This window comes from Vombatus ursinus, unplaced genomic scaffold (genome assembly GCF_900497805.2).
Source record: "Vombatus ursinus unplaced genomic scaffold, bare-nosed wombat genome assembly UNPS02014863.1, whole genome shotgun sequence".
Lineage (NCBI taxonomy): Eukaryota > Metazoa > Chordata > Mammalia > Diprotodontia > Vombatidae > Vombatus > Vombatus ursinus.
In genome coordinates, this window is record NW_020954641.1 from 2808353 (window position 1) to 2833615 (window position 25263).

Genomic DNA, 25263 nt, shown 5'->3' on the forward strand with positions numbered 1-25263 from the left:
GAAGGAAGGAAGGAAGGAAGGAAGGAAGGAAGGAAGGAAGGAAGGAAAGAAGGAAGGAAGGAAGAGAAAGGAAGGAAGGAAAAGAAAAAAGAGAGAGAAAGAAAGAAAAAGAAAGAAAGAAAGAAATGCTGCCATCCAGAAGTTTTAGTCCACAGTGGATGACAATTGTACCAGGTAACCTATAAGTTCCCTTTTAACTCTGAGATCCTAAGATTTATGCTTCTCTCTCTAACCCCCACTCTGCCAAAACAGCTGTGTTACCTTAGTAATTTCTTTCTGACCTCAGTGTCCCCAACTGTAAGATTTAGGCATTATAATCCCTGCCCTGGCCATTATTGTAGCACTGATATTTACTAACATTTGACACAAACCTCCTTTGTTTGTTCCCAAAGATGAGGGGGAGTTTTGGAGTGATTGAAGATGTTGGCATAGGTTTTCATTTGAAATCTATATTGTTCATTTGAGTATACCTAGTGGATCTGCCTCACTGGGTATCATTTATTCATTCATTCAATAAACATGTACAGAACATCTTGAGCTCATAGTTTAGTGGGAAAGGATAAGATATAAACATCAATAATTCCTCCAGGAAACCCTTTCTAATTCCGCAATGTCACATAGCACTTTGTTTTATAACTTTCTAATATACTTATCAAATGATATTGTATATTATAATTATTTCTGTATGTGTTTTATCCCTGTACTTGCTAGCGAACTCCTTGGGGGTAAGAACCCTGTATTTTCTATATTTTGTATGTCCCCCAACAATCTGCACATGGTAAAGACTTAATAAATGTTTGTTTATGATTGATCAACTTACATGCTAGAATATAAAATAACTCCATAAGAGGCACAAAGTGCTATGGACATTCAAAGGAAGATGATTTCATTAATGAAAAAAACAGAATGAACAATTAAAACAGAAGGAGAAACAGGTTGACCTCTGATTATCTTGTCTCATCTTTTGAAAACATGGAAGATGTCCAAAAGGAAGCAAGGAGGTATTATTACAGACCAAATTTTAATCAAGAAAGAGGAGGTGGCTGGTGAAGTGGAAATGAAGGGATTCTTTGAAGAAAGTTACCTTAGAGATCTTAGGTTGCAATTATAAAAGCATCACTACTGAATTCCTTTTCTGGTGTCTCCTCATGACCTAGCATTGACTCTAGTTTGTTGATGACTATGCCAGCTGGGTAGCATTTTTGCCAGGTTCTCTCAAGATGGGCCTGGTGATGGGCTTGCATATGGGATCCAGGTATAGCTAATTTAGTAGAAAATCATCATTAGGTTGTTCATAGGGCAATGAAATTTTTGGTTTTTAGTCTATAAGAAACTCTTGAAGACCATCTACTACCCATGTAGTAGGCATACCTTTTGTATGCCATGGACCCCTTGGACAGTCTGGTGAAGCCTATGGATGCCTTCTTAGGATAGGATAATGTTTTTAAGTACATAAATTACACTTTACAGAGTAAAACAATTATATTGAAATATGACTATGAAATACTTAAAAAAAACATTTTAGTTCACACTCTCCCTAAAATCTATCCAGGGACCCCTAGTGAAGCCCAAACTTTGATCTACTAAGTTACAGAGGGGTTACAATCTGCATCAGTATGGACAGTACCCACACTAAGGAAAGGCCTCACATAGATAAATGTGTTCAATTTCAGGCTTACATTTTAGATGGAGAAGAAGAAAGAGATGGGGCAGGAATGCAAGACAAGGGGTTCTTTGTTCAACAAGATTTAACTCAGAAGGGAAAGCTAAACTGTAGACAGCCAAGGGCATGAAGAAGTGGAAGAAGGGATTCAGCCAGAATCTAGAAGGGGCCAGGATACAGGATACACAGGAAGATCTGGGATTTCAATATGGCTTGAGACAGAAGGGAGTTTATTAATGGTCCAAAAGAGAGATTATTTCTGGGTCTTTGTGCCCCTAGTTCACCCATCACTCCTCTTAACTATTGAGGGTTACAGCTGAGGTTTAATCTCCTCTAGTAGAAAAGCACACTAACCTTGCTACGTTGGGTCCAGGAAAACTGGTGCCCCACTCAGCGTCTGTACAACTATAGTCTATATACCAACTACATACAACTATATACCAGGGCAGCCTTGGGCAGCCCATTTCCTGGAGCAATAGCTAAACCACAGAGGATGGGGATTTATGGGAAAGTCTGGGATCTTATTCAGGTTTATTTGGATATCATAGATAGAAATACACTAAGATCAAAAAGTTGCAGGAGAAATGGAAGTTTGTAGCAAAGAAGACTCTCAGCCAAAGTCAGAAAAGGGAAGTGGTTCCAGGGAGGAGAAGGTGGAGTGTCTAGAGTAGAGATAGCCTATCTCAAGAAAAAGTAGGCCTGACAGAGGTAACAAAAGAGGAGAATGATAAATATTGGAGGGGCTGTGGGAAAATAGACACACTGGTGTACTGCTGGTGGAACTCTGAATTAGTCCAGCTATTTTGGAAAACAATTTCCAAAACTGGAATTATGCTAAAAAATTTACTAAATTGTGCATGCCCTCTGATCCAGCTATACCACTACTATGCCTATCTGTCCCCCCACCCCCAAGCTAAGAAAGTAGAAAAGGACCTATATGTATAAAAATACCGATAGCAATTCTTTTTGCAGTAAACAAAAATGGGAAATGAGGGAGCTATATTCCCATTGGGGAATGGCTAAACAAATTATGGCACATAAATAAAATGCAATATTACTGTGCCATAAGAAATGATGAAATGGGGAGTTTCAGAGGAAACTGAGAAGATCTCAATGAATTGACGCAGAGAGAAGTGAGCCGAAAAAAAAGAACAATCTACATAGTGACAACACAGTCAAGAAAAAGAACTTTGAAAGACTTGAGAACTCTGATCACTGCAAAGATAAACCGGAAGTCCAAAAGAATAAAGATGGAACGCTCCACTCACTTCCAGGCAGAAAGGTGAAGAACATAATGCAGAGAGAGACGCACATTTTGTACATGGCCAATGTGGGGATTTGTTTTGCTGGACTCTGCATATTTATGATATAGGTTTTCTTCTTTTTATTACTGAACAATTTAGTGGGAGGGTGATGGAAAGGCTAGATTATAAATACACATAAAAACAAATAAATACATAAAAAAAAAGAAAAGTAGGCCTGAAAAAACAGAAATATTTTGGGACTACCACAATATGGTATTGTTTCTGGTCTCCTCACTATTTTAGTGACCTTTAGTCCTCCTGCTTGTTAACATTCTTCCTAAAATATGGTGCCCAGAAATGAACTAGTAATGCAGAGAGAGCCCGACCACAGTGTAGTGGGACTACCATCTCCCTCTATGCCTTTTTCAATGCAGACTAAGATCATATTAGTTTTGGGAGCAGTTAATGTCACACAATTGACCTCCTCTAGGTCTGTGGTCCACTAAGATCTCTAAATTTCTTTAACATGAGTGCTAGTCCAGCAATATCTTTTCTATCCTATAACAGGGAAACTAATTGTAGGAGGTTTTGAGGTTTGTAGGCACTATTAAGGGAACTTGCCTATCTCATGGAATGGAGGTACTGATGCAGTCCTCAATGTGGAAGAGGCTAGGGAACTTGCTTCTAGAAAGGCCTGACAATGTATAATGAAATCTGTGAAGACACTGAGGGACTGGTTCTGGTCTGCCAACCACATGATGAAGAGGAGCCTCTTTGGCCCTTTGGCTGTGGAGCCAAAATTGGGATGCATTCAAAAAGGAAATAATCAGTTTTCTGGATTTGCTGGTACAGGAGAGGGAGGACTAGCTGTTGATGACTTCTGGACTGGGGAGAGGCATTGGACCCTCTCACCCCATGGTCCTTTCATACTTTTCCAGAAGCAGGTTCCCCAGCCTCTTCCACCTGAGGGATTGTACTAATACCCCCATTACACACATACCATTGTTTCTATGGGAAAATGTTATTTAAAGTTGCAAATAATGAACTTGGGAGAATACAACAGCTTTAATTTTGAGGTTAATTGCATTTTAGTGTAAACCAACCTTTACCAATTGCAAAGAGGCAAAACTAAACATCCTAAAAGTCACTCAGGACAAGAGCAGAGTGGTACAATGAGAACCAAACAAAATAAATATCAACAATGAGAAATAGGAACTCTGGCTGTGAGCACAAAACATAGAACAAGGCTTCATCTGTTGATAAAGCAACTTCTCTATCCCAAAGTGAGAAACTACATCATGAAAATAGTTAGAAATATTTAGCCTGGGGAAAAAAAGTCAGATGAAAAAATAAAAGGTGCTCAAACAATAACACAGGCTACCTCCAAACTCCCAGTCATTCAACTGATTAGTCAATCAATCAATCAATTAATCAGTAAGCATGTATTAAGTACTGAGTAAATGCTATGCACTGTATTAGGTGCTGGTTTAGAGACCCAAACATTAGAGTATAACCTGGATGATGCAGAAGGGATTTCTGCTGCTGCATACATTGGCCTAAATAGACTCGGAGATCCCATCCAGGTCTGAGATTCTGGAACTCTGCAATAAGGCACATAAGAGAAACACTGTGTGAAATAACATTGACAACAACAGCAATAATAGAAGCTGACATGTATACTTGAAGGTTTACATTCATTATTTCATTTTCCAAGTATATATTGTAGGGGGTAGTGGGGGGGGCTGATTGTAGACATAGGAATTGTAGGCATATAGCATTGGGAAGAATTTTCACAGATGGAGAAATTGAGGCACAGAGTACTTGAGTAACTTGCCCAGGGTCACACAAGTATTAAGTGTCTGAGGCTCCATTTGAACTTAGGTCTTCTTGACTCCAAGACCAATACTCTACTACTCAATGTGCAAACTATCCACCTTTGACTTGCTATGAAGAGATTCTTCATCATGATGTGAGGCTATCTGGAAATGGAATGGGTTTCCTTGAGAGGTAGTGATTTCTCCATTATCCAAAGTCATCAGATGAAGACTGGATGACTGCATGATGGGAATGTACTGGAGGGGATTCCTGTTTCCCACAGACAACCTTTGATTTGATTCTAACTCTAAGAGGCTATGATTCTAGGACTGAGAGATGAGAGAATGTGTCTATGAATAAAATATAATCAATTCAACAAATATTTATTAAACACTTATTATGTTGACGGAACCCAACTGGAAATGGCTAGTTGGGCAACACAGTGCACACACAAGCACTCTCTCCTCTCTCTCTCTCTCTCTCTCTCTCTCTCTCTCTCTCTCTCTCTCTCTCTCCTCTGTTCACATAGGGTATCATACTTGTCATTGTTTGGGCTCTGATTGGCTCAGAGGGAATGTAAATAGCAATTGTTTCTGTTTTGGCCAGAAACCCTGAGGATCTTCCTCTCCCAGATTGACTTTTTTTTTTTTGGACTAGGTTAAGAAACCATTCTCTGCCTTATAGCTTCCCTAATTACAGAACAAGTGTCGCCTCAATCAAACTGAGACCAGTTAAAGACCTTAACTTAAAAAGGCCAGGTCTCCCACTGCATCCAGGGCCATCTCCAGTTGTCCTGATCTCACCTCTGGACCCAGATGACTTCAGAGGAGAAAGTGAGGCTGCTGACTTTGCACAGCCCTCAGTCACTTAAATCCAATTCACTTGCATGTCATGGCATCACCTCCTTGCTGCAATGGTCCTCTTCGAGAATTAAGGAGGAACAACAACAACTTATGTTGAAGGAACTTGAGATGTAAAGATGAAGGGCAACATTACCCTGATCTTTGTTGTTCAAGTCTTCTGTGACCCCATTTGGGGTTTTCTTGGCAAAGATGCTGGAGTGGTTTGCCATTTCCTTCTCCAGCTCATTTTACAGATGAGAAAACTGAGGTAAAGAAGGTTAAGTGACTTGCCCAGGGTCACACAGCTAGAAAGTATCTGAGACTAAATTTGAACTCAGGAAGATGAGTCTTCCTGACTCCAGGCCTGGAGCTCTGACCACTTCACCACCTAGCTGCCTGAAACCCTGATCTTAAAGAGATCTAACAGAGAGATAAGACATGTATACAAGTGAATGAGATACAGTAGAATGTGACTATAGCAAAAGCAATATATTGACAAAGTGCTCTGAGACAATCTGAGGAGGATCAGGGAAGACTTCCTGGAGGAGATGGCAGGTAAGCTGGGGCTTTAAGGAAGAGAAAAGTTTAAAGATAGAAATGTGGCAAGAATGCATTCTAGTCATGGGGGATGACCTACATAACTACTTGGAGTTGCAATAGGGTATGAGATTGATGGTGTAGGTAAGACTGTGCTAGTAAATGTTTAATAACCAGGTCTCAGGGGAGAAAGTGTAGACACAACACATTTTTAAGCTTGATCTGGATGGACATTTTTTCCATTACTTTTTGAAATCTAGACAATCAACAAAATAATATATCAAAGTAATAGATGCATTGCAGCAGTTGTTGATTCCTAAGGTATAAATGTTCACACTGAAAATTTAACAGTCTACTCCTGTGAGCCTATTCAACCTGGTGCCAGCACAGCACTTGATTATAGGCCAGCTTGATGACCATGGAGTACATGAAAAGAAGCAGTGACAGATATATCTAGAAGAGTAGGATATATTTGGATTATGGAGGGAGGGCTTTGAGTGTCAAACTAAAGAGTTTGTATACCTATAGGTAATGGGGAACCCTCACAGGTTTTTGAGCAAGGGAATGATAATCTCATTCACTCAACTAAGAGAACAATCTAGAAGCACCAAACAAGTGGAGTCCTATTTGTGACATTTACCAGCTACGTGACCCTGGGCAAATTATTTTTCCTCTCTGGACCTAAATTTTCTCCATTGTAAAATGTGAATAATAAAACTTATATTCTCTCTTTAACAGGGTCATTGTGAAGGATTTTTTTTTGTAAACCCTAAAACCCTATGTTAGAATTAACGGATTCTTGAATACTTAGATTGATATGATTGCATTAATGTAGGTGTTTCCTCTAGGGCAGCTAGATGGCACAGTGGATAGTACATTGGGCCTGGAACCAAGAAGGCTCATCTTCCAGAGTTCAAATCTGGCTTCAGACACTTATTAGGCTGTGTGACCCTGGGCAAGTCATTTAACCCTGTTTGCCTCAGTTTCCTCATTTGTAAAATGAGATAGATAAGGAAATGGTAAACTATTCCAGTATCTTTGCCAAGAAAACCCAAAATGGGGTCACAAAGAGTCAGACAGATTGATAAATAACTGAACAACAATAAAACAAAAGTGTTTCCTCTACTTCCTATCATGTTCAATCCTGGTTCAGGTACTTCAGTAAATCTTCTAAAGAGGATCTACCTAAAGTTGCTATCCTCTGCTTATTTTGGCAACTCAGTACTCAGGTTCATCATCATCATCATCATCATCATCATCATCATCATCATCATCATCACTAATAGCATCATTATCATCATTATCATTGTTCTAATCTATTAGCAAACTGAAGCTTGTGAGGCCACTAATAGCACAGTGGCAAGTCCACCTTTGATCCTGGAGGTAGCAGATTTATTTGGATTCAAGTCCTAGCACGAGAGTCCTAGACTCTGTGACCCTAGGTAAGTCACAAATTCTCTGATATTCCCTTTCCCCATCTGTAAAAGGAGGATAATAAAACTTTCAGTAACTCCCTCACAGCCTGTTGTAAGGGACCTTCCAGACCCTCTGCTATATACTCCAATATCTGAAGGATTTATCACTTCAGCTCCACTGGCACAGGTCACAACTCTGCCATTGAGGGTTGTTCTAGATGAAAAAGCCATCGCCCCTGTGGCAAGACCTGGTGACAGCTCTCCAATCCTAATTATTCTTTGGCCAGCAGATAGAAAGTCCATTACCAGCCTGTACTGGAAGCCTGCCCAGCTCAGCAGCACTTGCCAGACCTTGTGCTCTTCAGGCTTAATGAGAATCTAGCTCCCTGACACAATAGAGCATCAGAGAAGTGCTTTATTGGAGGAAAGTGCTATATAAATGTGAGATCTCTTCCTATTTTTCCAGTATTCTTACACCTTCTCCTCCAAATACTTCCATCCATTCACACTGGCCTTCTAACTCTTCCTCAAACATGACACTTCCCCTTCCAATTCCATGCATCTTTTTCTGGTTGTCCCCCATATCTGGAATTCTACCCCTTCTCACTGCTCTCTCTTAGCTTTCCTGGTTTTCTTCTTTCAAATCTCATCTTCTGCATCAAGCCTTTCCCAATCCTCCTTAAGATTAATATCTTCCTTTTGTTGATTATCTCCCATTTATCCTGGCTGTATCTTGTTTGTATGTAGTTGGTTGCATGTTATCTCTTACCATTCAATTGTGAACTTCTTAAAGGCAGGGACTGTTTGTGTGTCTCTGTGTTTTGCTTTTCTTTATATCCCCAGTACTTAGCATTAGCACAGTGCCCGGCACGTGGTAATTGCTTAATGATTTCCTGTAGACTTGACAATTTATCATTGTGTGAGCTGTTATGTAGGGCCTTGAATGCCAGATTAAGAAGTTTGTATTTTACCCTGTAGGCATTGAAGAACCCCTGAAGGTTGTAGAAGGGAGAGACATTCCTCAGGGAAAACCACCTTCCCTATTTCCTGTCCAGCATATCACCATGCTTCCAGACAAGATCTCCAGCTCAGCATCATCTTTGATTCTTCACTCTCTCTCATTCCACACTTCAAAAACTTGCAAGGTGTTGTCAATTTAGACTCCTCAGTAGCTTTCCCAACCACCCGTTTCTCTGCATTCACAAAGCCATCACGTTTTCATCAGCTCTCATCTGGACTACTGCAAGAGCCTTCTAATTGGTCTCCCTGCTTCAGTTTTCTCTTTTCAATCCATCTTCCACACAATTGCTAAAGTGACATTCTTAAAGGGCAGATCTGGTCACATCACTTCCTCTCTCAACAAGCGGCAATGCCTTTCTTTTGCCTCTAGGATCAATTTCAAACTCCCAGTTTGGCATTTTAAGCCTTTTACCTCCTGGCTCCAAACTACCTTTCCACAGGTACATCACATTGCTCCCCCTAGATGCTTAATAAATGTTTGGTGACTGACTAAAGACAGAGACAAAAGGAAAAGATATCAATGCCTAGAACAAAGTAGGTGCTTAATGAATGCTAGTTGACTGACCAACAAAAGTTAAAGCAGGAAATGATCTTAGAGATCACCTGGTCCAATTTCTTTATTTTCCAGATAAGGAAAACTGAGGCCCAGAGAGTGTAAAAGACCAGGGTTCAGATTTGAGCTACATGGGACCTTAGACAAGTTACTTTAATTCTTTGTCTCGGTTTCCTTATCTGTAGGATAAAACAAGTACCTTAATTAAACTAAGTAATCACTAAGGTTTCTTTCGGCTCCAAATCGTTGGATTTAGATCCCTCGACAAGGTCAAGGTGGAGGTGGCCATACCTAGCAGAGACGGGATTCGAACACAAACGGTCTATCCCATTGCCTGGCAAAGCTCTTTCCCCCACTCCAGGATCAATCGGGAGAATCCAGATAGGGAGGTTGGTCCCGCCCTGGACAGCAGAGTGGAGGGGAGGAGTGAGCTCCAGGGCGCGGGTGGTGCCGAGCCTGGGGTAAGACTGGGCGGGAGCAGGGGGTTTGGGCGGTGCATCCTGTCTGGGGGGTGGGGATATTTGGGGCGGCGGGGACTGGAGGCTGCCACTTGCAGACCTGCTGCGACTGTCCCACCCTCAGCTGAGGCGACTAGAAAGCGGCAGCTCCCGTGCGTCCCGTCCCGAAGCTGGGGCTGCAGTTTAAGCTCCGCCTGCCTGTCTGCGCCCCTAGCCTGGGCTCAGTGCGCTGGTTCTATGGAACAGAACAGAGGTGAGTGCGGCTGCGGGGGGCGGGGGGAAAAGAGTGTTTGGGGTAGGGGAGAGAAAACCCTTGCACTTGTTTTGTGGTCCTAGGGAGACCGGGAGAAAGGGCTGCATGGGGGAAACTGGGGATGCTGGGGGCAGGAGCCATAGCCAACAGAGAAGCGACACTGGGTGCCCTCACGCCTCCCTGCCCCCTGAGCAGTATTGAAGAGTGTGTCGGAAGTCAAAGGCGCCCCTAAACCCCGCACCTTCTCAACGCCTCTGAATCGGCACCCTCTTAGTGTCCCAGAACCCCGCACCCCTTCATTTCCCCTTCTCACTTTACCGTCTCAGCGGGATCTGGTCCCTGGAAATTCCAAGGCGTCCCTGGCCACTTCCTACTCCCCAGCCCTCCCTCACTACTCTGCCCCTCTCTTTTACACCAGTGCCCCCGCTGTTCCCTATTCCTTTCTCCCCAGTTCACTACACTCACCTTTTGCATATTCCCCTTCCTCATTGTTTCATCCCTCCTCCTCCTCCCCTTCCCCTATATTCCTTTCTTCCCCTTCCCTCTCTTCTCCACAAACCCTACACTTGACCCTCTGCCTCATTCCCTCCCTGCTCCCCTTCTTCCCTATTCCCCTCACATCCTGCCTCATTCCCTCCCTCCCTTCTTCCCCCTCCCTTCTCGCTTCCGTTCTCCCTCCTTTTTTCTACTCTAACCCTCCCCTGTTCTGGGTTATACCTGCCCGGGACGTACCCAAGGTTCTGGAGGGTCAGGTAACTTGTGTTTTCAGGCCAAAATGGGTTTGTTCAGGAGTTAGAGAAACGTTGGAGTGGAAAGTTCACTGCACCGACTCCCAACCAGGGTTTGGTTCTGGTTTTGATTAATCGTGTGTGCACCTTAAAATCACCTTCTTGAGCCTGTTTCTTTATATATAGAATGGGAATAAATAACACCAGTCCTCCCAACTCACACCAGTGAGAAAGGTGCATTGTAAACTACTGAGGACTGAGATAGACTATGAGCTTCTTAACTGACTATTACTCTTTGAGAACTGGGGTGGCTTAATAGTTTTCTTTGTATTCTAGTACTTAGCACAATACCTGGCACACCTGAGAAATACTTGTTGATCGTTATATGCATATAAGCTGTTATTATTAGAGGTTTGAAGGGGAGGGGCCATAAACTGTTGTGCTGGTGCTGAGCCCTGAGGTGTTTGGTCTCTGGGAATGACCTGTTGCCTCCTGAAAGGCATGAGCTGAAATGACTTCTGTAGCTGGAGCAGGGGGTGTTAATAGTACTGCTATGTGAACAATGGAAAGAGCCTTGGCCTTGGAGTGGGGTTGTTGTTAATCAGTTTTTTCAGTCCTGTCAGACTCTTCACAAACCCATTTTCGGTTTTCTTGGCAAAGATAACTGGAGTGGTTTGCCATTTCCTTCCTCAGCTCATTTTACAGATGAGGAAATTGAGGCAAACAGGGTTCAGTGACTTACCTAAGGTCACACAGCTAGTAAGTGTTGAGGCTGGATTTAATTCAGGTCTTCCTGACTCCAGGCCTGGCTGTCTTTTCATGGTACCAACTAGCTGCTCTTTCTAAAGTCTAGGATCTGGCTTCAAATCCTGCAGGCCTATAAATGTTTCCTAACTGTGTGATCTTGGGCAAATCATTTTACATTGACATCCTTATCTGAAGAATGAAGGTGGGATTGGATGACCTCTGAGGTTCCTTCCAAATCCAGATGTATGATCTTATAATTTTTAATAGACTGAATGAGGATAGATTAATATGAGACAAAATAAGGGGTTATGCAGCTAACACCTCCCAAACCTTCCTCTTCCAGTTCTTTTTCTTTTTCTAGACTCTAAAAAATAAAGTACATGCTTTTCTGCTTTTCCAGTTCCCAATGTTTAAATTTAGACTAAATTAGCCCAAAGGGAATAAATAATCTTTCTACACATGCATAAAGGCTACTGCTAATGGAAACGTGATTATCACTTCAAGAATGAGGCCTGATTTATTCAAAAGAACCCTGGAGTCTTGGCTTCTCAAACCCTGGTCTCTGCTACTAATTCTGATTTTGGATAAATAATTTTATCTCTCAATATATAAGTGGTCTCGTCTAGAAATGAAAAGTATGACTTAGATGATCTCTAAGATTTTTTTTCCAGATAAAAGGTCCGTTTTATGTTCTGACATTCTAATAGTACTATTTATGGATAATTAGCCTAATGTAGAGGAAAGTATCTTAAAATTAGAATAAAAATATCTAGGTTCAAATTCTGCTTTTGACACTAAATAGATAGTTGTTCTTGGGGCAAGGTACTTCCCTGTAGTAGAACTGACTCAGTTTCTTCATCCCTAAAATGAGGGGATTAGACAAGGTGATCTCAGGATGATTCTAATTCCTTTGCCCTCTTTACAGTCAAGTTGTTAATAAGCATTTATTAAGCACCTACTACATGCTAGGCACTTGAGATAAAACAGTGATACCTGCACTGATTACTTTGCAGGAGAGCTGGGGAAAAAGTACTTTCCAAACAGTAATTAGTATTATAAAAATATGAGGTTATTGTTAGGTGGCTCTGTCCTGGGCCTCTCTTCTCTTCCTCTATACTATTTCCCTTGGTGATCTCATCAGCTCCCATGGTTTCAATGATCATCTATATACTGATGATTTTCAAATCCACTCATCCAGCTCTAACCTGTCTTAACCTCCAAATTTGCAACTCCAAATACCTTCCCAAACTAGATGTCCTATAAACATCTTAAACTCAGTATTTCTATAACTGAACTCATTATCTTTCCCCACAAATCCTCCCCCCTTCCAAACTTTCCTGTTACTTTTGAGGCACCACCATCCTCCCATTTAGGTTCTCAGCCTAGGTGTCAACCTCAACTTTCACAATCCACCTCCCCACCAATATCCAATCTGTTGCCAAATCCTGTTCTTCTAGCCCTCTCACCACCCTGGTGCAGGCCCTCATCACCATACATTTGGACTACATTAGCCTGCTAGTTGATGTCCCTGTCAAAATCTTTCCCTAGTCCAGCCTCCACTCACCTGTCAAATTAAACTTCCTAAAGTTTGGATTTAGCCGTGTCACCTCCCTATACAATAGACTCCAGGTGCACCCTATCACCTCCAGGATCAAACATAAAATCTTCTGTTTGCCTTTGAAAGCCCTTCACAACTTGTACCTTTCCAGTCTTCTCATACCTTACTTTCCCCCACTCCACAGACTCTACAATGCCGTGACACTGCCCTCCTTGTTTCTTGAATGAGACACTTAGCTTTTTCACCTCAGTCACAAGTTATTTAACCTTTATCAGCCTCAGTTTCCTCATTTGTAAAATGAGGATAATAATAACTCCTACCTCCCAGGGTTGTTGTGAGGATCAAATGAGGTAATATTAATAAAGCATTTTGCAAACCTTAAAGCACTATACACATTTGAGTTATTGCTGTTGATATTGTTGTTATTATTAGTATGATTTCTTCACTGGTTGTCCCTCCTGTGTAGAATACTCTCCCTCATCTCCACCTCCTGGCTTCCCTAGCTTCCTTCAAGTACCAACTGAAATTCTATCTACAAAAAGCCTTTCCTGATCTCCATTAATGCTAGCATCTCCCCTCTTCATTATTTCCAATATATCCTATTTGTACATATCTTTATACAGATCCAACATATCTTGTTTATACATAATCATTTGCATGTTGTTTCCCCCATTAGACTGTGAGCTTCTTGAGGGCAGAGATTGTTTTTTGCCTTTCTTTGTCCCCCTACTCCACCTCTACCCCTGCTTAGCACAGTGCCTCACACTGGTAGGCACTTAAAGCTTGCCTAACTGACTAGGTCTTTGGTTCTATTAACATGGAGTGAATGCTTTTACCACTTAGTTCAATGGTGTGATCATCTGTAAAATCTCATCATATTATTCTTTGACTTCCACCAAAGTACTGTTCGGATACTAAATTTTGACAGGAGATGACCCCGGCTTTCCAAAGGCTAAGACAGGGGACCTTACACCCTGCCTCATCTTACCAATCTGGAAAGGTTTCATCTTTCCAGAAACTATGTTGTCCTTAGCTTGAATATTTTAGCAAAACAAGTTTTTAAAGACCTTTTTCTAAGCCAGAAATAGATTGTTAATTGTGGTATGTATCAGAGTAAGGTCTCAAATCAGTGAAATCATAGATTCTTAAAATATTGGTAAGTTATTTCCTGAATGATTTCTCCTTCAGTTCTTATGAATCTCACAGCTGGGGAGGTGATTACTGGGTGCTAACTCTTCTCTAGCAATTAAGAATTATGAAAGGAAATGGGGTTGTAGTGAAAGAACGCTAGACATCAATTTGGCAAAGGTGGTCTTGAATCCATCCTCTCCCTTTGCCACTCACTAGCCATGTGCTAGGCAGATCACTTCCCTTTACAGTTGTGTAACTGTATCATGTATAAAACTTTATAGCTTTATCATCTATAAAATGGGGATAATAACCACACTACCTACCTCACAAGGCTTCTAGGAAGATCAAATGAAATAATGCATATCATGCTTTGAGAACTTCATTCCAAAGGCAGTGGAGAGCCTTTTTTTTTCTTTTTCTTTTGAGTGAGTTTAGGGATGTGAGCTTTGTGTATTTGTTTGTTTGGAGGTAACTAGCAGCTTTGTGCAGTGTCCATTGGAGGGAGAGTGACTGGAGGAGGAAGACCAGTTAGGCTGTTAGAGCAATCCAACCAAATAGGAATGAGAACCTGTGTTTGGGCATTGGTCAATGTGAGTGTAGAGATAGGGATGGGTTTGAAAGGTTATGTTGGAGGAAGAATGAACGGGTCTTGGGTCCTGGATTTGGGGAAGCAGGAAGAGAAAGGAGATAGTGTTCGTATAATACAGCATCTCTTTTTATGGTTGAGGAGACAAAAGCCCAGAGAAGGGAAGTGACCAACAAGCCACAGTCAAACCACTGGACAGAGACAGATCCAGAACTCAAAGGCAAAGTCCTGTTTCCTATCGAGTTCTCATTCTAGTAGTACCAATGCCCATTCAGTGATTATAACCTGTTAAAGACCTTAGCTTGAAAAGGCCACTGCATCCTGGGCCATCTGTAGTTGTCTTGATCTATATCTGGCCACTGGACCAGAGGAGAGGGTGAGGCTGGTGACTTTGCACTGCCCTCCCTCCCTTAAATCCAATTCACTTGCATGTCATGGCATCACCTCCCTGATGTCATGGTTCTCTTCAAGAACAAAGGCCAAACAACAACAACAATTAGTAGCCTCACAGAACTCTAGAGAATATACTTAATGTAGGAAGAAATATAATTAAGTCAGTTGTTACTGAGAAATTATTGTCAGTTAGGGGAGATTGAACTTCCCTAACTAATAATTTAAATGATTACCAACACAGTTTAAAATGAAGTGCGGAAATCCCAGCACTTAGAGCTAGAAGGAAGCTTAGATATGAACTCTTTTCCATCTTCCCGATTTTATAAATGAAGAAACTTAAGGGCTAGAAAGGGCAGGTATGACTTTCCCAGGGTTACAGTAACATGTTAAGGTTCAGCAATATTGGCATTGAGGGAACTCCTTCCATCAGCTCAGATACACCCTTTTAACTGAAATCTTACAGATTTGCCTGAAGCTCAGAACGCTTGCTAGAAGCAAAATCTGAACCCAGTTCTTCCTGACTGTAAATCTAACACTCCAGTTGCTATGCTTTGTCACAACTCCCTACCCCTATCCCCCACCCCCAGAACTAGGTCTTGGCCAAAGTCACACAAGTAGTTAGTAGATGGACAGCTAGGTGGAACAGTGGCTAGAGTTACTGGGCCTGGAGCCAGGAAGACCTGAGCTCAAATTCAGCCTCAGACACTTACAAGCTGTGTGACCCTGACAAGTCACTTAACCCTGTTTGCCTCAGTTTCCTCATCTGTAAAATGACGTGGAAAAGAAAGTGGCAAACTACTCCAGTATATTTGCCAAGAAAACCCCAAAATGGGGTCACAAAGAGTTGGACATGACAGAACAACAACAAAAGAACTAAAATTGAAAGTTTAACTTCAAATCCAGTATGCTTGCCTACTTCTGTGAAGAAAGAAGTAAGTGCACATTTCTCCCCTTTTCAGTTTCAAGAATGCCATTCTGATATGTTAACAATCTCCAAATGAGAGCTCTTAGTCATCTAAGTAGAGCTTTGGATTGTTAGCATAAGGATGAGGGATGAGTTTGCTCTGGGGACATGTGGGCTGGAGGACAATGGCCGCTGGAAGAGGTGAGGGGTCAGCAAAGGGATCACAGGCTTCTATTTATACAGTTTTTCTGCTCTGAAGAAAGCTCCATTCTTAAAAAATGGATGGTATGATGTAATAGGAAAGTCCTTGGCTGGGAGCCAGAGGACCTGGGGTAGAGCAAGGCCTTTGACTTTGGGCAGGTTCCTTCATTTCTCCCCATCTCTAAACTGAGGCTGTGTCAAAATCACCAGTTTCCAGAATAAGGGAGATCAGACCCTCCCCTCCCCCTCTCCTTTTTTTTCTTGTCTGGTTTGGACTTTATTTGAAGTACTATATCTAGCTCTGTGCTACATTTTTAGAAGGCCCATGAACAAACTGGTGTGTGTGCTCAGAGGTAGGGACAAGGATGGGGAGGGCATTTGAAATCTTGCCAGTTGAGTGTCAGATGAATGAACTGGGGATGTTTAGTCTGGAGAAAAGAAGACTGGGTGGGGGTGGGAGGGTTTGAAGATCTGAAGGGTTGTCCTGGAAAAAAGGGACTAGATTTAAGATCATAGGATTTAGAGCTGGAAGAGAACTTAAGCTATCATCTGGTTCTAAAGATGAGGAAACTGAAACTCAGACTTATTAGGTTAGTGGAGCCAGGATTTGAACCCAGGTCGTCTTACTTCAAGTCTACCATTCTCTTATATCATGCCCCTTGGTTTTGCCTCTGAGATAAGAGATAAATGGGTGGAAGTTATAGGGAGGCAGACTTAAGTGATATAAGGTAAAACTTCCTAATGGCTGTTCTTTGAGGTAGTAGTAAGCTCCCCAACACCAGGAGTATTCAAGAGATGACTGACTTACTCCACGTTAAGGCTCCTATACAGGAGATCCATACACTAAATAAGATGTTGGAATATGTCCTTTATTGTCAAAGAAACAGAATCTCAAAAGTGGAAAAGACTTCAGAGGGTATCTACTCTATACTCTTAACCCCATTCTACCTCCCTCACAAGTATATATATATATATATATTTTTTTTTTACAGGTATATTTTGAGGGCCAAATGAAAGGACATAGAAGCTCTTTGTAAAGCATGAAAATTAGCATTTCATTTAATAGATAAGTCAAGGTGCTTGTTTTTTTCCTCAGTGAGGCAATTGGGGCTAAGTGACTTACCCAGGGTCACACAGCTAGTGAATGTCAAGTGTCTGAGGCTGCATTTGAACTCAGGTCCTCCTGACTCCAGGGCCACTGCTCTATCCACTGCGCCACCTAGCTGCCCCTAATTGACCGATAATTGAAGGCTGTTGGAGAAGTAGTCTTGGGCTGAAGAAGTAGGTTTTCCATAAGTATCTAGTGATGTTGCTTGGAGGAAGTTAAAATAAGAGGGTTTTATCAGTCTTCAATTATAACAATAATAGATTTTAGAATCTATAGTTAGAAGGAACCCTAAAGGTTGTCTAATTGCCTCATTTTTTATAAATGAGGAAACAGGCCATGCCCCACACAGGGTCACAAGACTAGCATCTGAGGTCAGATTTGAACCGCCTTCCTGAAATCAGGTCTGTCGCCCTGGCCACTATGTGTAGATAAGCTTGGCTAGGTAGACTAGGGGTGGTCTATTTTATAATCTGTTAGGGTGGGACAACAAAAGCAAAAGGCTGATGAGTCAATCTGGGTTTTAGTCTTGGTTCTGCTACCAATTTGTTGTGTGAGTTTATGCAGATTCATAGACCTTTAACTTCTGAGCTGCAAAGGATTGAGGCAGTCATCAAGGCCTGGGGAGGAATCCCAGCTTTGCCCCTTTTATGAGCTCTGTGACCTTGGACAGAGCACTTCATCTTTCTGGACTAGGTCATCTCCAAGGTTACTTCTATACCTACACCCTATGATCCTTCCTAGTACTTCTTAAAAAAGACTACCATCCCCAACTTGCCTCACCATTCCCCCACAACTATCCTTCCTCTTGGTCCAGAAGTAATGCTGGGGGCCCAAAAGGGATGTGCTGCAAAGTACACTGGGGGATGGATATTGATGAAAAAGACATTTATTTACTCCAAAAGTAGCAGAGCTTCAAATTCCAGGCAGCCCCTGGCACTGCCTTGTGAGAGCTCAGATCATATTCCTGAAAGGGAATTGGGGGATCATCTATCTAGTCCGGAAGATCTTAACCTTTTTTTGTGTCCTGGACCCCTTTGGCAGCCTGGTGAAGCCTAGGGACGCCTTCTCAGAATAATGTGTTTAAATGCATAAGATAAAATGCATAGTATTACAAAAGAAACAGATTATGTTGAAATATAGTTAACAAAATATATTTTAAAAATAAACAAATGCACAGAGTCCAGGCTCAGAACCCTTGATCTAGTTCAACCAACCCTCCCCCCACTTCTTTTTATAGAGGAGGAAACTTCTCCAGAGACAGGAAGTGACTGGCCCAAGGTCACCCAGGTAGTAAGGAACAGAGCCAGGATTTGAAATCCTGGTCCCTTGACTCGAAAACCAGTGTTCAGGCTAGTTCCTTTGTGCCTTTGTGGCTTACAGCTCTTGACAGAGCAATGTTTCCCCCCCACACACCCCCACCCCACCCCCATGCTTTATCCTCCCTTCCACATACTGTTGGCTCTGTGATGGAGTGGAGTAAAAGGGAGAGGCCAGAAGGAAATGAGGGGTGGGGGGAGGGGGGTAGTATGGGCTCTCCCTTCCTGGATCAGCCCTGGGAATCCAGCTGTGCTGTTTGCAAAAGCAGTTATCACTTGCTAATTCTTTGTCAGACTTAAAAGTGAGATGGGGGGAGGGAAAAAAATATGAAGGGAGTAAATGATGACAAGGAGTAGGACAGGGAGATGGAAATGGGAAAGTGGGGGAAGGGAAGGACAGGACAGAGCCCTTAGGATCATAGGCTTCAGAGGTGGGCAGGAACTTAGAGATTATCTGATGGGATCCCTTCATTTTACAGAAAAGGAAACTGAGGCCCTGAGACATTCAATGCCTTGCTCTAAGTCCCACAAGTAGTGGGTAGCAGAGTTTGGATTAAACCCAGGCTTTTGACTCTTAATTGAGTATTTTTGAAGGGGGAGAAGGAGGGGAAGAAAAAGAGGAGGAATGAAAAAGAAGAACTCACATATACATAATATTTTTCTCACACCAACCTTAGGGAGTAAGTTTTGCCCCCATTTTATGGAGGAAAAAACTGAGGTTTCTAGAGGATAGAAATCACATTTAGTAAAGAATTTGAACCTCAGGCTTTTGTGCTGCCTCCAAGTCTAGTTTTCTTTCTATTACCCTAAAGAGAAGAGAGAAGAGGGGGAGATCTGGACTGAACTATAGGTCTTTATACTCTCCAGTTCAGCAATTCAATTTCCTTCATCTCTTCCTTCCTCAGATAGTCCAGATTCAACCAGAAATAAACAAAGCCTATTGCATACCCTTAAAGATTCAGGGAGTGGTAGACCTGAAAGGGCATGCCCCTTATTCATTCATTCATGATCATTCACTCAATCAGTTGACCATATTTTATTGAAGAGCCTGAGACTCACCAAAGGGAAGGCTCTTACCCAAGTTCACACAGTGACAGGGCCAGGACCAGAACTCAGGTTTTTTCAAAACTCAAAGTCCAGACTCCTGCTTAGGGAGGCTTCCAGACACTTGGGTGTTTGTTCTCTGCTCCCTGGTCTGCATCTTCAAGAGGAGGCAAGGAGAAGAATTGGTGAAATAGATTCAAAACCAAGTAACTCTGCTACTGCTCATGGTCTCCCTCCCTAACCCTGAGGTTCAAAATATTTGTTTCTACTTTCAGAGTTTCTCCTGAGTTATGGGCATCTTCCTTGCCTCTCTCTAGCTCTTGCAGATTGGAAAAGTGAATTTTAGCACTGTATTCATTGTAACCTAATTTAAACCACACACAGAAAAAATAATGTGCCCTATGGAAGTGATTAATTACAACTCCCATTTCTGGAGATTGTAGAATTTAGGGTTCTTGGGGGGGTCAGTGACTGTCTTGATTTTTTCTTTGTATCCCCAGTATATAGGATGGTGCCTGGCACATAGTCAGCATTTAATAAATTCTAGCTTATTGATTGAATCTGTAGCAAGTTCAGGTTTATAAAACATTTTCCTCACAGCAACTCCTGGAGTTAGAGAGGGCAGGTATTTTCTCATTTTTTTTAAAATAAGGAAACTGAGGCAACTACTCAGGATCACACAACTAGTAAGTGTTGGGCCTGCGGTACAAATCCAGGTCTTCTGATTTCCAGGCCAACGTTCTCTCCATGACACCACAGTGCTTTTAATAGATTTTTTTCTGAAAGGGAAGTCTCCTGTTTAGATGTCAGGTTTGTTGGCTAGCCAATGTTTTGTTTTAATGCTGGACATTCCCAGTTCCTGAACTTCGTCCTCTGTCACCACAGTTCTTTCTGCTGCTCAGACACTTATTCCTCTTCTCAGCACATACTCTTCTTTGTGTTTGGTGGGCCAGGAACATAGACGCTTAGCATTTTCAAACTGGAAGGGACCTTAGAACATAGAATGTCAAAGCTAGAAGTGACCATAGAATGTCATAGGGAGAAAGGATCTTGGAACACAGAATGACAGAATGGGAAGAGGCCTCAGAACATAGAACCTGAGGACTTAAAGGGACCTTGGAACATGGAACAAAAAACATAGAATGTCAGGGCTGAGAAGGGATTCTTAGAGAATAGATTGTCAGAACTGGGAAGGTGTTTAGAACATGGAGCATGGAACGTTGTTGTCTCAAGCTGGAAAGAGCTTAGGACCTAGAACATAGCATATCAGAGGGGGAAGGGACCTTAGAGATCATGGAATCCAAACCTTCACACCTTTTCCCCCATTTTGCATATAAGGAAATTGAGGGTTTGTCTAAAGTCACTCTGCAAGTTGGGGGTGGGGGTAGAGCCTATACTAGGATACATTCCAGAGGTCACAGGTCACAGACTGAGAGTCGGAAGATATCTATAGGCCACCTAGCCCAACCTTCTCATTTTATGGATAAGGATCCTGAGTTTAAGAAGTGTAAATGAAAGGAAATCCCTAGGGCTTTTTTTTCTTTTAAGGAAATGATATACTGTAGTGTTAGTAGGCTGTAGGGATAGATAGTGGATTTGTGATTTCATTGATATAGGGAAGTCCTTGATGGCCTAGAAGGAACTCCCTTTACCAAAGCAGACCAGCACCTGTAGTCTTCTTTTTTATGTAATGGTATTTTTTTTTCCAATTACATGTAAAGATAGTTTTCAACATTCATTTTTTATGAGATTTTGAGTCCCAATTTTTCTCCTTTCCCCCCTCCCCTCTCCCTTCTCCCCACCTCCTCCTCCCCAAGACAGCAAGCATTCTAATATAGGCTATACACTTGCAATCATGTAAAACATTTCCACATTGTTGTTGTTTATCCTTCATTCTTGAAGAGGACAATGACATCAGGTAGGTGATGCCATGACATGTAAGCGAATTGGATTTAAGTGAGGGAGGGCTGTGCAAAGTCACCAGCCTCACCCTGTCCTCTGGAGCCATTTGGATCCAGTGGCCAGATATAGATCAGGACGACGAGAGATGCCCCCGATACAGTGGGAGACATTCATGTTGTGAAAGAAGAAAAAAACAAACAAACCCAAGAAAGTGAAAACAGTATGCTTTGTTCTCCATTCAGACTCCATGGTATCCACATCTGTGGATGTTGGATAGCATTTTCAATTATGAGACTTTTGGGATTGTTTTGGATCGTGGTATTACTGAGTAGAGCTAAGTCATTCACAGTTGTTCATGACACAGTGTTGCTGTTACTGTAATACCTATACCTATAGTCTTAAGAGAGTCACCCAAGGGTCTTGTCCAGGGTCACACAGACAGTATGTGTTAGAGGCAGAACTTCACCCCAGGTCTTCCTGCTTCCAAGTCTGGCTCTTTATCTATTACACCACACTGCCTCTTTATTAAACTCCAGTATGTCTAGCATTTATGTAGTTCTTTGAGGATTGCAAAATACTCTACAAATATTATCTCATTTTACCCTCACAACAAAACTGGGAGGTAGATGCTATTATTATGTAATTATTTAAATAACATTTAATGAACTGACAAAAGAACCTAATAATTCAGAGTGCCCAGTTTTCTCTTCCAACAACAGGGTGCCATTTAATTTATTACTAAATGAATGACTGTCTGAATTCTTAAAATTTTATTAATAACTAGACCAGATCTTCATAATATTTTCAGAAGCAAACAGCACCTTTTTGCTGGGTTTTCCTCCTAGTTACCTTTTACTTTATTGAAAAGATCTGATGGGCTTCTTCTGCTTCCAATATCAAATTATCTCAATAGCTGCACACATCCTCACCTCTTTCCCTCTGGTCTCAAAGGATTAGATGCCATCTTCCTCACCAAGGCTAAATTTGTCCAACTGTACCTAGATTTCCACTTCATGTTGCTTTCCTGGTAGGCTGGGGCACCCACTGTCTTTGCAGCAGCGATCCCAGAGATTATTCAGTGTTTCCTTAGGAACCATCCCCAGTCTAAGTCTAGCACTGGATTGACCTTTTTGAAGGATGAGTGATCATCTCCTCAATACTCCATCATGAATTACAGAGCTGGGAGTCTCTGTAGGATGTCGCAGAGTAGACTCTGTAAAAACATTGTTGATGGTCTACTTACATATGCTGCATCACAGAACTGTAGATCGATAGATCGAGAAGAGTCCAGTGCCTTCATTTGTCAGATAGACAAATTGGGGTTCAGAGAGAGGGCAGTGACATGCCCATGGTCACACAGCAAGGTGGCGATGGAGCTAGGATTAGACCTCAGGTCTCCTGATTCCCAGTTCACCTTTCTTTAAGCCACCCTATACCTATCAAGTGAGTTACTGGCTACCTCCCCCATCATACTTCTATAGATGCAGGTGAGGAGTTTCAGTGTGTCCCCTAAGAGGTAGGCTGAACTTCCTTGACTTTGCAGAACTGAGCAATTTCTGGACTCTTACTTCAGAAAAGCCAAGAGGAGCTTTTCCACCTCCCTCTGCCCTGTCACAGTCCATCAACCCTACCTCTTTTGGCTTTCCTTCTCCTTCAGACTTAGTCTATTGCAGGAAAGATTGTGTGCCCTGATGCTGGGGAACCAGTCTTCTCTTCTGAATGGACCAATCCTGCCATAATTTTCCTGGAAATAGAAGTTCATTTCTGCTCATACAGGAAAAAAGAATGCTAGATTTGAAGTCAGGAGGTCTGGGTTTGAATCCTGGCTCTGATGCTTGCTATTTGGGCAACTGTTGACAAATCTCTTAATGTTACTGATACCTAGCTTCCTCACCTATAACATGGGATTAATAAGACTTGATTTTACTTCACAAGGTTGTTGTGAGGAAAGTGCTTTGTAGACTTTCAAGTATTAAGGAGATATGAGTCATTATCGAATTATCATTTGTAGCTATGATACTTACTAAATGAAGAGTTTAGACCAATGATCTCTGAGGTCCATTCCATCTATAAATCTGATCCCCGTAATAGTAATAGCTCATGCGTATGGGGCTTTTTCTGCCTCCGAGAATATTCAAATCCCCCATCTCATTCAGTCCTTACAACTACTCTAAGAGAGGAGGTCAGGCAGGGATTATTATTCTCATAGTACGTATTAAGAAACCAAGACCCAGAAGTGGGCAGTAGCATGCCCAAGTGAGAGCCTTACACGGGGACTCACTGGACAAACATTTCATTGCTGAGAGGCAGTACAGGAAGTTTCTTCACCTGGAATTCCATACCAATTAAATCTCAGGTTCAGTCAAAAAAAAAATAAAACTCTTGAGTTTATGCAGTTCTTGACCTAAGCTGTGGCATTTGACCCTTAATGTAGCTTTAAGAAAAGGCATTGTAAATATTGTTATTCCCATTTTACAGATAAGGAAACAGATCCAGAGAAGTAGCATGATCTGCTCCATGGCTATATATCTAAATCAATGGCAGAACTAGAAGTCAAATAGAAGTTTCTTGACTCCAGGCCCAAGGCTTTTCCAAACTGTTGTACTACTTTCTCCTTCCAATTAATATGGTTTTAAGCAGTCCTGAACAAGTGAAGACCATAGTAGTTAAGGAAGCTAATGTGAGCTTGTTTCTGTCCTATTCTTCTACCTCTCCCTCCCCAGTTGTTATGTCTGAGGTATTTCATAATATTTGGAGGTAGAAGGGACCTTAGATATTTTCTAATTCCAACCCCTTCATTTTAACATGTCACCTAGAGAAGTGACTTGCCCAGAACTGCAGATAGTTAAGTCCCACAGGTGGGATTTGAACTCAGGAGCTCCAATACAGAATCTAGTTCTCTTTCTTTCAGTTTACTGCTGGGAAATCTGTTTGAGTAAACAGGAAGGCCCATGGTAGTCTGAGAGGGTCCCAGGATAGATTGGTGTTGCTGTCTAAAATTCCACTTAGAGAGTTCTGACCTCCTTGCCCATGGGCCTTGTGGGAGGGAAGGCTACAGTGGGTCAGGGAGGGCTGGGCTATTCCTGCTCCAGGCCTCAGCTGTTAGGGCAGAATGCTCGGCAACATTGCCTCAGCAATTCTTCCTCTTGGGAATGTGGCAGCCGCCAAACCCTTAGCTTTTTTTAGCACGGTCCCGAATTAAGAAGAAAACTGATCTGTCAGGGCTGTGGAGGGTGGGAGGTAGGATGGGAGGGGGTCGGCTCCTTTTCTCTACCTCACTTAGCCTGACACTCCCTTAGCTAGGCAGCTTCTGCCAGCCACACCCAACCTCAAAATGCTCTCAATCAACTTTTGAGGCAGCTTAAGGTCCTAAGGTCCTGGGATTTAAGCACTGTGAGGGGAACTTAGGGATCATTTAGTCCTATTGTACTGTTTTACAGAGGGAGAAACAGGGGTGCAGAGGGCAGAGGCATTTGTCCAAGATAAAATAGTGGAAAGAGCACTTTGGCTCTGGAATCAAAGCAGCTGGGGCCAAATGATGGCTCTAACAGAGCAAGTGGCTTCCCTCTCTTTCCTCATCCATAAAATGAGGATTTAATGACTTCCAAGAACCTTTCCGGTTTTTGTTTTTTGGGGTTAGGCAATGGGGTTAAGTGACTTGCCCAGGGTCACATGGCTAGTAAGTGTTATGTGTCTGAGGCTGGATTTGAACTCAGGTCCTCCTGAATCCGGGGCTGGTGCTCTATCCACTGCTCCACCTAGCTGCCCCCCAAGGACCTTTCTATTATGATCCCAGGCTGTGTGTGTGTGTGTGTGTGTGTGTGTGTGTGTGTGTGTGTGTGTGT

The 25263-nt window shown here is 42.2% G+C and overlaps 1 protein-coding gene across 1 annotated transcript in view; it reads left to right on the forward strand.

Moving 5' to 3' along the window:
• Positions 1–9689: 9689 nt before the first annotated feature.
• Positions 9690–25263, forward strand: part of AFAP1L1 (actin filament associated protein 1 like 1) — an 80101-nt gene continuing 64527 nt past the window's right edge. The window contains exon 1 of the mRNA XM_027841795.1: positions 9690–9800. Coding sequence (XP_027697596.1) covers positions 9785–9800 — 16 coding nt within the window. The 5' untranslated portion in view covers positions 9690–9784. The remainder of the gene's footprint in view (positions 9801–25263) is intronic.